This window comes from Rhinopithecus roxellana, chromosome 12, assembly GCF_007565055.1.
Source record: "Rhinopithecus roxellana isolate Shanxi Qingling chromosome 12, ASM756505v1, whole genome shotgun sequence".
NCBI lineage: Eukaryota > Metazoa > Chordata > Mammalia > Primates > Cercopithecidae > Rhinopithecus > Rhinopithecus roxellana.
The window spans coordinates 29,240,982-29,253,501 of NC_044560.1; the positions used below are offsets into that span (position 1 = coordinate 29,240,982).

General features: G+C 44.2%; 1 protein-coding gene across 15 annotated transcripts in view; it reads right to left on the reverse strand.

Moving 5' to 3' along the window:
* The window catches only part of CAMTA1 (calmodulin binding transcription activator 1), a 974,629-nt gene extending 962,348 nt beyond the window's left edge, over positions 1–12,281 (reverse strand). For 4 of the 15 annotated variants that reach the window (XR_004060441.1, XR_004060442.1, XM_030942611.1 and 1 more), the window contains exon 1: positions 12,030–12,281. Coding sequence is in view for 8 of the 15 variants with exons in the window: in XM_030942611.1 (XP_030798471.1) it covers positions 12,030–12,074 (45 nt within the window). In the remaining 7 variants the exon portion in view is untranslated. The remainder of the gene's footprint in view (positions 1–12,029) is intronic. The other 11 variants (XR_004060436.1, XR_004060437.1, XR_004060438.1 and 8 more) reach the window with 3 other exon arrangements.
* Between the last annotated feature and the right edge of the window lie 239 nt (positions 12,282–12,520).

Sequence of the window (12,520 nt, forward strand, 5' to 3'; positions counted from 1 at the left end):
CAACATGGTGAAACCCCATCTCTACTAAAAAAAAAAACAAAAATTAGCCAGGCGTAGTGGTGCGTGCCTATAATCCCAGCTACTCGGGAGGCTGAGGTAGGAGAACTGCTTGAACACGGGAAGTAGAGGTTGTGGTGAGCCAAGATCATGCCACCGCACTTCAGTCTGGGTGACAGAGCAAGATTCCATCTCAAAAAACAAAAACCCAATAAATAAAAAATAAAGAGTCATCTCAGCCGGACATGGTGGCTCATGCTTGTAATCCCAGCACTTTGGGAGGCTGATGCAGGAGGATCGCTTGAGCCCTGTAGTTTGAGACCAGCCCGGGCAACAAGGCAAAATCCCATCTCTACAAAAAATACAAAACTTAGCCAGGCATGGTGGCGCGCACCTATGGTCTCAGCCACTTGGGGGACTGAGGCAGGAGGATTGCTTAGGCCGGGGAAGTGGAGGCTGCAGTAAGACAAGATCACGCCACTGCACTTCAGCCTGGGTGACAAAGCAAGACCGTCTCAGAAAAAAAAGTGATCTCAAGAGTAAGACTAAGTATCAATCAAAGTGGTTGCAGCTTGAATCATCGATTCTAATCATGAATTATTATTTAGCTAAAATGATGATTCCCAAATATAACACATTTTACTTCTAAATGTTTCTTGGCAACTGAGTATCCAGAAAGTCAGCAAAACCCCCAAGAAAGCAGATAAAATGAACTTTTTTACATCTCACCATTCATCAACTACAGCAGGCTTGAAAGATAACATGGGTCGGAGGCTTAGCCTCAAATTTGGCCTGCAGAAGAAAACTTCAAATAAGATTTCTTCAAGAACTGCTCTAATGTAGTACTAAACTTCAAGCAGTGACCTCCCAAGAGAAGAAACTGGAGTCGACAGCTACACGAGTGCACAATCCAGGAGAGATGCACCCTAAGTCCAATACAAGGAATACTACACCAGTTCCATCACAATAATAATATATTAAAATAAAAGTATCAAACAATGAAGTTATTTAAAATATGTCAAAGGCAAGAAAATCCTCCAAAAAAAATCTAAATCCATTACAAAGGTAATCCGAATAAAACATCATTTAATCTCTAGGCCTAAACTCTCTGAAATAAAGTATTATATATTCTTCCAACTTAGTCAAATTATACAAGAAATGCTACTTTAGGCCGGCACAGTGGCTCATGCCCGTAATCCTAGCACTCTGGGAGGCCAAGGTGGGTGGATCGCTTGCGTTCACAAGTTGGAGACCAGCCTGAGCAACACGGCGAAAACCCATCTCCGCAAAAAATACAAAAATTAGCCAGGCATGGTGGCGCATGCCTGTAGTCCCAGCTACTCAGGAGGCTGAGGGATCACCTGAGCCCGAGAAGTCAAGGCTGCAGTGAGCCGAGAAAGATCATGTCACTGCCCTCCAGACTGAGTGACACAGTGAGACCGTCTCCAAAAAATAAAAAAGAAATGCTGTTTTATAACAAAGGAGCCACAGCATAGCACTCTCAACTTCCTGTAAGAACAAAAATATTGTGTCAATATGTTCACAACACAGTTCAAGTCACAAAATCATGAGATAATTAAATTGACTTTTTAGGTTTCAATCTGTTTAGCCAGAAACCTTATCCAAACTGTACTGATGCAAATCAAAATGAGAACTATAGTACTATCAAAGTAACTCCAGTATCTTATCTTTTGTTTTACCTTTTATCAGTGATTTATGGGCTGACTAATGGTAAACTGATTTGTGCATGTGCCAGAAGTCAGCTCAGGAATACAAAACAGGAAAAAAATTTAGAAGAATCAAATTCATGAATGAAAATGCTGACGTCATAGTTCAGTTCCCAGCAGAGTTTAGAGTAGCATACGAAAAACAGTGTATCTTCCGGAATGTTAAAACACCAAAGTCGTTTGGTAAAGGAAATAAAAGAAAAAGTCATTCCTTGCTCAGAATGAGGGAACGGAGAAAAAGAGAAAAGCTCAATTAACAAGCTTTTCCATGAACCAAAAATGAAAAATATACAATGTATATGGCACAAACTATCATAACCTCTAAACCACATATTTTGTGTTATTGTCAGAAATAATATTTTTTAGGCGGGCCATGGTAGCTCACACCTGTAAATCCCAGCACTTTGGGAGGCTGAGGCAGATGGACTGCTTGAGACCAGGAGTTCAAGACCAGCCTGGGCAACACAGCAAGACCCCATCTCTACCAAAAAGAGAAAAAAAAACCTAAGCAGGCAAGGTGACACACACCAGTAGTCCCAGTTACTCAGGGGGCTGAGGCAGGAGGATCATTTCAGCACAGGAGGCCAAGGTTGCAGTGAGCTATGGATTGCACTACTGCACTCCAGTCTGGGCAACAGAGCGAGACCCTGTCTCTAAAAAAAAATAAGATAAAATAAATTTAAAAGAAGTAACATTTTTTACAGGTGATGACTAGTTGTGTCTCTAAATAAGTAGGACATAGCCGCCCCACCCCCGCAACTTTAAATCCTTCTCCCATCACGGGGCCTAACTTTCAAAAATGAATGCATAATGCAGCTAGGCAGTCCTCCACTGAAAACGACCCAGCACAGCCATACCACACCTGATTTTAAGTAATTCTGAATAATATGGGGTGGAACTCAGTGACCAGAAGAAAGCTCCTGGAATTTTTATGAGGGAAGAAAAAAAAAAAGAAAGAAAGAAAAAAGCCTTTATCTAATGATGTAATATAAACTAATAAAAAAGAAAGATTACAAAAATTTGATTTACTTAGAACTATTAAAAGTGGCTAGTGGCATGGATTGTTCATATCTTTCATCTCTCGGCAGGACTGAAAATACAACTAGTAATACAAACTTCTGTAAAGTTTGGACACAATTTACTAAAGTCCTTTTATTCAGGACACTTAACTAACTGATTCCTGGATGTCTAATGTTTCCCAGGGAATTTAAGATTATTACATTCTTAGAAAATAACAGTGACCCTCACATCCTTGGTAACCTCTCCAAAGCACAGAACTGTAAGGACATTCCCTCTTCTTCACCATTCATATGGCTTAAAGTAGCCATTCACCCAAAATGGATTTTTTTTTAATTTAAGCAATAAACAATTTTGCCAACAAACATTTTAAAAAGAAGATCTTATTAAGTGAAAATGCAAACATGCCAGTTTTATCGGTAAATCTAAAATGTGAAGAGATCACCTCCCATTGTTGCCACCACAAACATCTTCGAAAGAACGTCACTACCCCCTTGTGGATTTGCAATAAAAAATCCTTCTCTCGAATCTTTTTAAATATTCCATTTTGCTGAACTTCCATCAAAGTTTTCATTTTCTTCACTAAGAAGGGTTATTTCATTTCAATTACTTTTTAAAAAGACAAACAACATTTTTCTTAAAATCAATCCAATCAACTTATTTGTCCTCTAAGTGCCCCCTTTTTGGGGAGCATTCTTTATATGTGTACATGTGTCTATGCAATACAACAACCCTATCAACATTCCATTTCTTCTTCAAATATCTGAATTTATGCTTCAAATCATCACTTTCAGATTATTTTTATCATAAATGAGTAATTTTTTCCACTACAGCATCTTTTTTCTATCTGATAATTTCACACTTTGTACCAATTTCTTATTATCACTCCCAAATGATTTGATATCCAAATGCTCAGAAAACCAACTGGGCACATACATCCTCAGAAACGACTTTTCAGAAAAGGATTAAAAACCAAATCTTAAGTTTTAAAAAGATTAATTCTTGATTGTATTAATATACATTCAGAAATGAGTCTGGCAATCTAAATCAACCACGATGAGGAAAAACAGACAATAACCTTTCTTCAAAACTTGTAAAAAGAAAGGCTTTCTCTCTCTCTCTATTTAAGCTGAAAGAATACCTCTGGTTGTATCTGTACATCATTCTAATATAACACACAAATACACCTTGTTGAATGTACACTGTAAAAAAGATTAAATGAACTTAAACATCTGATGCATCCCTTGTTATAGCCACTAAATTTAGCTGGAAGTACAAATCACCACTGCAAAATGCACAGGCTACATGGAGAAAGAGTCATGACTGGCTGTACTGCCATTACTGGGAGTTAGCTCTCCATTCTCTTAGACATGTTGAACACGAAAGTAGGGACACGGTAATTTACTATTGTCAGCATTTATTTCAATGGTTAGATGGGAATAAAGGGGGGAAAATCCACTTTGCAAGTGTTTTTAAGTGACTGAATACATAATCTTACCTTGTGGTAACTGATAAGGGAAAAAAATGGAAGAGATACTGCATGGTCTGTTGAACGAATGAATGCTCTATGTTCCAAAAGTCACACATCAGCCCCATTGAGAATATTACACATCCAAAAATTATCTGCTCATGCACCTGTCCAAAACTAGTGACTGAACTGCACAGCAGAGGCAATCATCGCTGGGCTTCATAAGGTTTTGCTCTTGGGAGGGATTCTGTTATCATGATGGTTGCTTTGGGATTTGGGGGGAGGGGAGATATACATAAGGGTGAGAGATGTATTTTAGATGGTATGAAGAAATGAAGTTAGGGATGAGAACTATGCCACTTAGTCTCCACATAATAACATGTTTAAAATTATTAAGAACACAGCCCCAAACATTTCTTTCAAGAAATGTCACTTTGTACACATGAAACTACAAAACCGTAGAGAGCAGAGTGATGAATACGGTCCCAAACAAGCATATCTTCCTCGAAGTTACCTTCGGCTAACAGTCTCAGGAAAGGATATGTTACATGACTCGAAAGTCCTGGCTAAATTTGAAAAACAAAAACAAGAAAGTGACTGCAAAAGGATTCATGTACAAGAGAACAAGCAATTATGTCAGGAAAGGGCAAAACACTGAAGTTGAATATGGAAGAACTATTTAAAAAAAATCTCTAGTCATTCCATCTTATGCCATGTCAATCAGTTCAAAGTAAATGAACAATCCTCCAAAAAAAGAGCAAAAAGGGAAATAATGTGGCTGACCCTTGGCCTCTCTTTGCAGTGGGGTACATAATATTCCTCAGTAAGTCCAGGGTAATGAGGTTTAAAAAAAAAAAAAAAAAAAGCTCAGGAAACAGTACCAATCTTTACACAAGGAGGCCCATGACCTTCTACAAGCAATGGTGTTCAAAGCAGAAGGATGCAATACAGCCTTAAAAATACACAGCTAGCATACTGATGGCAAAAAAAAAAAAAAAAAAAACAAAAAAAACAAAAAAAAAAAAAACAAAAAAAAAACCCACCACCCTTTACTCACCCTTTACTTTGTCCCCTCACGTGGAAAATCACGAACTGCTCTCCATTGTCAATATATACAAAGAAACACTTTCGGCCAGGCGCATTGGCTCCTGCCTATAATCTCAGCACTTTGGGAGACCGAGGCAGGCGGATCACTTGAGGTCAGGAGTTCGAGATCAGCCTGGCCAATATGGTGAAATCCCGTCTCTACTAAAAATACAAAAAGTAGCCGGGCATGGTGGTGGGTGCCTATAATCCCAGCTACTCAGGAGCTATGGCATAAGAATCGCGAGAACCCAGGAAACAGAGGTTGCAGTGAGCTGAGATCGCGCCACTGCACTCCAGCCTGGGCAACAGAGCGAGACTCAGTCTCAAAAACAAAAAAGGAAAGAAACACTTTCCTTATAAACGTATGATAATTATCACGGGAGACCATCTATATGTTCGTAAGTCCCTCTCTCTAAGGACAGAACAGGAACATGGCTTAATCACAGGACGAAGGGCACTATATCCAGTAATGGCACAAAATAAAAGGATACGACAGTCATATCAACCTGCGGCTCGAACCTGATCAGGTATTCAAGAAAAATAAAAAGAAAGCTTATACACTATCTGGAAAATAGAGTGAATGACCGCACACTCTTATTCAAGTTACGCAGACAAAGTAGTAGAGCAAGAATGCTTCTCACTCTCACTCTCAAACACACCAAAAACTCAAGGCAGTACTATATATAACAGGCAAAGGAACATGAGAAGAGGCCCCCATACTTCCTTGCAAATGAAGGCTCCAAATGAAATAATATACTTGGCTGTGCTTAAAGATACTTATTGTGTCAAGCCAAAGAGACAGAAAGAAGCTGGCTAAATGCAGTGAAAATAAATTTCCAAAATCCTACATGGGGAGGCCCAGAGCATGAAGGACCCAGTGTTTTATCTAGAGATGCTATCTAGTTACAAATACTATTACCAGCGGCCTTGTGGCTTAAATCTCATTCCATCTACCTATTCTCAGGGAAACAAGAAGAAACAATGTCTTGTGCTACAGGACAAAGGGATGGTGGGCATCCCCTTTTTACTAAAAGGCTGCAAATATAGGACAACTACAAATACTTTTTTATAATAATGACAGGGCAGTGAAGAAATCTATGTGGGAAAGGACAAAAAGTAAAAGGAAAGGCTGAAGAAAAGAAAGGGAGGTCGGATTTAAGTCACCTAGAACATTTAAAAAAAAAAAAAAGAACATGGTACATGATTCCAGAAGATACACAACACCTTAGAAAATGATCTGTATAATGGAAACGCAAAAGAAACACACATCACTTGTCAACACAAAATACACTCAGTCAGACACTCACATGACCAAAGGACACTGCCAAACCACATACTACAAATCTCACACAAGAGTGAAATACTAGCAGAATTGGTTTCTATATACATTGTGGAGACAGTAAATCTAATGTAATAGAGGAAAAAAGAAAAGAAGCATTTCAAAGTGTGAATAATTTTTATTATTATCATTATTTATACCTAACCTGTACCCACAAAGAATTTGAGGCAATTTACAAAGACAATAACACCATTAAAAAGCATAAATTAAAAGTCACACAATAAACAAAAGTGGTGATCATCGCATCAGATACCTAGCCAAGAATGAGCATCAATTAGGCATTAAATTTGGATATAATTCTTCGTGGCAGTGAAAATATACCAGCAGCTCATACAGTTCTCACTATCTAATATGAACCGTACCAGTTAATCAGAAGAGAAAAATATTTTTATACCACTTCCTTATATAAAAAATAAATTTGACTCTACGTTCTATAGAATGCCTAGTGCAATGCTGCCGTTCAAATGTTAAGCATTCCAACCAATCATGTATCTAAACGACCTAAAAGTTATACCTACACAATCAGATTAAGGCTGACTTTCCTTTTTTCTACACATACACACACACACACACACACACACACACACACATACACTCTGCACACAGTCTGGGAGAAAGCTGCTAAATGACTCTCCCAGTCCACCCTCCCACCCTCTTCACCACCCCCACTCCTGCTGAGAGGAGGAAAAAAGGTTCAACAAGATAACACACTATTACACTATATCTTTGTAAGTTAACAATCCAAAAACTTAAAAATCAGAAAAAAAAAATTCCTTACAAGACTATATAAGACAAGATTTAAGATACACTGAAGGCCGCGCATGGTGGCTTGCACCTGTTATCACGGCAATTTGGGAGGCTGAGGCGGGCGGATCACTTGAGGTCAGGAATTCAAGACCAACCTGGCCAACATGGTGAAACCCCGTCTCTACTAAAAATACAAAAAAAATTAGCCGGGCAGGTGGTACACGCCTGTAATCCCAGCTACTTGGGAGGCTGAAGCAAGAGAATTGCTTGAACCTGGAAGGCGGAGGTTGCAGGGAGCTGAGATCGTGCCACTGCACTCCAGCCTGGGCAACAGAGTGAGACTCTGTCTCAAAAAAAAGAAAAGAGGAAGAAGGAGAAGGAGAAGGAGAAGGAGAAGGAGAAGGAGAAGGAGAAGAAGATACACTGAAATGTCATTAATATAAAAGGCTAACAAGATCCAATATGGTCTCAAGCAAAGTCACATCACTCCCTACAGCTCCTTGTACATAACAGAAGCTTAGTAAAGGTCTCCTGAATGAATGATTTCAGTCATGGAAGTATAAATATAAAAAGGACTTCTCCCCAGAAGGGCAAATTCAAAGATCCCACAGAAGAGGCAACCAACACAACTATGAGGGGAACTGAAGAAAATAAGAGAATCACCTTCTACTGCTTTTTCCATAAGGAAGGCAGAAAGAAGTACAACTGCACACAAAGGGGTATTTCCCCCAAACAGGAAAGCAAGAATGGCTCAAAGTAATGAAACAGTGGGAAAAAAATGTTAAGATTTTGAGACGGGCTATCTCAAAATCAGTCACAAAGAAGTAAAAACCGAGCAGGACACATGGGCTGACACCTAGCATAAACGGGGGACTACGCTAAACACTACTCCCTAAAGAATAGGCTATTTCAGGGGGAAAGCCTAAAACCGCCAGAGCCTAAAAACTAAGGAAATAGAAAACACAGCTGAGCAGGATGCATAAATATGTCTCAGAGAACAAGTAAGAGCAACACTACTCTTTTGAAAAGGAAAAGCTGACCCAATCTGACCTTGAGTAGAGGTTGCTCTGTATATGTCAACATTTTGAATCCACTCAACGATGAGATGGAGAAACCCAACATTTGCAGAAGCAGGATAAGTCAAGTCTCCAGAAAGACAAAGGAGGAAGAGGTCACCCAACCTAGTCCCAAAAACTGGAGGTAAAGGGTGAAGGGGAGGAAAGAGTCATGTTCTAACAGAGTTACACAGAAGGATGAAACTATGTGGTTCAAAGAAGCCGTCTAGTTTGCCCAACTGCAACAGAGCATTTTGCACTACAGGGGTAAGAGGAAAAAGCTGATTTCCAATCATTTGTGGAGACCAGGGACACAGAAACACAACCACATCAAACTCAAGAAAAAGAGCCCAGCTTCAGACAATAACCTCAATTGTGTTCTTCCAACCAACCTTTACCACTTTTCCTTCCACTGCGCCTTGCATGGAGACCCCTGCTTACCAGGAAAAACTCCCAAAGTCTCCATAGGGTCATGGAGGAAGGGTAGGAAGAACCACCACTGGAAACGGGACGACTCTGCTGAGTCTACACCATCGACAGCAGGTATTCAACTCTTCATTTTTCCGAAGTTCACTAATACCCCCTAAAAATACACAATCCCATCAAGCTGACTACAGACACAGAATACAAACAGCATAAAAAAAAATTTAAAACCAAAAAAAAAAAGAAAATGAGCTCAAAAGCTCTACTTTCTGACACTGGGAATTAGGCCCACTGGACGACTCAATGTTAACTGAAAGGCAAAATCCAGAAGTCACAGACCAGCGCTGACCAAATCTCCGATGAGTCACTTCTCCTTACACAGTAAACTGAGGCAAAGCAAGCCTCCGAGCTAGAAAAGAGCTTTAAAGGCCAAAGCCCCAGAGCCCAACGGAACTTGGGGAGGATGAGTCTCCACACTAAGCCTGTCAAGGAGTAAGACTTCCCCGCTGAGTGACAGCAGCTAGCAGCCATTCTGGATTTCGCGAAAGAGGGAGAAAGGGAAGGAGGGAGAAAGGGAGGCAGGGAGACCTGAGGAGGCAAAGCACCTGACTAGAGCCGACAGGGCTGAAATCATTCCCCTGACCAAGAGAAAAGAACTCGAAGAATAACGTCCCCCATCCTCTCATGAAGCGTCAAGGGCTTTTCCACAGGTACGTTTTGCTAATTTCACAACCTCTCTCAATTATTTAAATGGTCAAAATACAAAAGGGACATCTTTATGGTCATTTGTTCCTCCTCCTGTCACAGGAAAACATATTCTTCTCACCCATCTCCTGTCATTTGCCCAAACACATGAAATCTCTTTCCCCTACACTGCAGTAAAGAAATCAAGAACTTTTCACTCTATGCAGAATCAGGCAACGAATACCACCTTTAAATTCAGAGTGCCAAAGTTGTGATGAGTATGGGCAGGCACTGTACGCTTCGCACATTCAGGGACTTAGTGAACATGCAGGACGTCGTTCTGCTTATTCAGTACGGTACACATTACAAACGAAAGAATGGTCAGAATTGGCCATTTATCAATGATTCTTCTGCTGCTGCTTCTATGCCTGAAGTTACCAACAACGCTAATATCTATCTATATCATTACACATAAAAGGCCCCATATGCACCCAAAATGTAGAGGTAGTCATCTGACCCTTGCAACTTCCTGTGCACTGTATATGTAATGAATGCGATTTCATCTGTGTATGCCTACATGTATGTATATGTACACAAATGAATATAGCATCATGATCTGGTTCTCCAAATGGAACCAGAACAGCAAAAAACAGAAAACATTCAAATTCCCCCTTCTCCCAAAAGCTACAAGATTTAAAGAAATGTTTGGATGCCACCAGAGACAACACCAGAGCCAAAGGAAGGTTCTAGTACAACAAGGAGCACACAGGCAACCTCTTCCAGGATGGCATGTGGGCGACACGGGTGTCTACACTCCCTTTTCTGAATGGAAAGGCATATGGCTTCTCCTTACCCAGCCAACAGGAATACAATTTGAGAAAATTAGAAAAAGTCAAAGTAACAGGCTCACTAAAGATGGCTGACTGGGAAGCAGAAGCCACAGAGGAGGATATGAGTTCTCTCAAAAAAGAATAGGGAAGTTTATACCCAGGAAAGGTTCAAGGACTCTTGAGTGTGGGACGGACAAAGTCTGGTTCTCACTGCACAGAAGACAGTAATCAAAACGTCAAAAAACAAGGGCACACAACCCTTTTCCCAGTGGGGTAGTGTCAACTGGTGAAGGTTGCCCCCCTCCTGAGACACAAGAGTCAACTGGAAGCAAAAATATACCCCGGTCTTTCTCAGACACAGGAGCAACTAGTATGGCTGCCCCTTTTCACTCAAGCACTAGGCACAATGGAAGCCTGCCCTACATCTTATGGGGCGCCCACTCTCACCCAGACAAGGAACTCCGAGAAGAGAGAACAAGTCAGTGTAGACACACGAACAGGGAAAGGAGCACGGTGAATGTCCAGTAGTCTCCATAAGAAAAAGAGGGCAACTCAAAGGGTATTCAGGAAATGAGCTCACCCTAACCCAGCAAAGTGTGCGAGAGTATGCATGATCTGGAAGAAGTGTCTGCTTTTCTATTTAGAAATGACTTCAGAGCTGCACAAGCCCCCACTATCCACTGGGTGAGGAAAGAAGAACATGGGTAGCCAGAGTCCCCTTGTCCTGGCAAAAAGGGTCAACGGAGAGTGTGCAGAGGCCCCAAAAGATTCCAAAGAAGATGAGCGGATCAGACGGACCCCTGTGCCAAGGAAGGATCGGGGTCACGGAAGGTAAAGGGCAAGGGAGTGTGGAGATCCTCACTTGCCATAGAAACGGAGACCCCACCCTCCTGGCTGTGAGGGTGCAAGGGCAAGAGTAGGATGTGAACGACTGCGAGGGGCGGGGATGCTGCGCAGGCCCCCTTCCCTTCCCGGGAAGCGAAGGGGGAGGGGTCACACGAGGCCCTTCGGCCGAGGGACGCTCGGCAGGACGGGGTCCCCCTGGCGGGGAGAAGCTCGGGGACCCCCCGCCCGCTTGGGAAGGCGTCCACGGGGCTGAACGGGGTGCCAAAGAGAGTACGTCTGGCCCTGCCCGCCGGAGAGCAGGGGGCCGGCGAGGGCTGAGCGCCAGCCGCTACCGCCCGACGGGGACCGGCCCGGAGCAGTGGGGCGCGAGGCCAGGGGGGCCTGAGGCAGATAAACTTTCCGCCCCGCGGCCCCCACCCCGGACCCAGCGCCGGGGGTGCGGGGGACGCGCCGCGGGCTCTGGAGCGGCGGGGATGCCCGGTCCGGGTGGGGGAGGCGCCGGCCCTCCGCCGGCTCCTCCTCCTCGCTGGGCCCGGTCCCCGCCCCGCGAGCCCCCCGCCCCCTCCGGCCCCAGCCCGCCCCCGGGGGTGGGGTGTTGGGCGCCGCGCTCCGCCGGCCCCGCGAGTCACCTCAGGACTCGGCCGCGCTCCGCCCCCCCCACCCCGCCGGCCCCCTCCCCGGCCGGGTCGCCCGCCCGCCCGCCGCGCCCCCGCGCTCCCGCCCGGCGCCGCCGATGCCCGGGATGTCCGGCGGGGCCGGGTCCCGCCGCCCGCCGCGCCGCCCCCGAGTCCCTCGCGCTCCGGCTCTTACCTTCCGGCTTGTTTTCGGCAGCCATTTCCCCTCCGCGCGCCACATCCTCCTCCTCCTCGCGACCGGGACCCCGAGCGCGCGCCTCGTACCGCCGCCGCCGCCGGCCCAGCCACCCCGCCGCCGCCGCGCACCCGCCCTGGCCCCGCCCCACGGCCCACGCACAGCGCCCGTTGGGCCGTGGGGCTGCCACTCATCGCTCCCGTCGCCAATCGCCCCGCACCAGGGGTCTCACTACTCTCCGGGAGGAGCGTCCTATCCATCCGGCCCATTGGCTGGTCACCACCCAAGGGACTGAAGGGATTGGTCAAGAATCAACGCCCCCTCCCCACCCACTCCCAGGAAAGCCCGCCTTCCGGACCCAAACAAAGCTTTCTAGTGGCCAGAGCCCGAAAGAACTGTCCAATCAGGACGGGCCCGACACGGAATAGTTCCTCGAGGCTGAGACGTGGCGTCTTGATTGGGCGTCACTACAGTGTTTCCCAGGCCGTCCA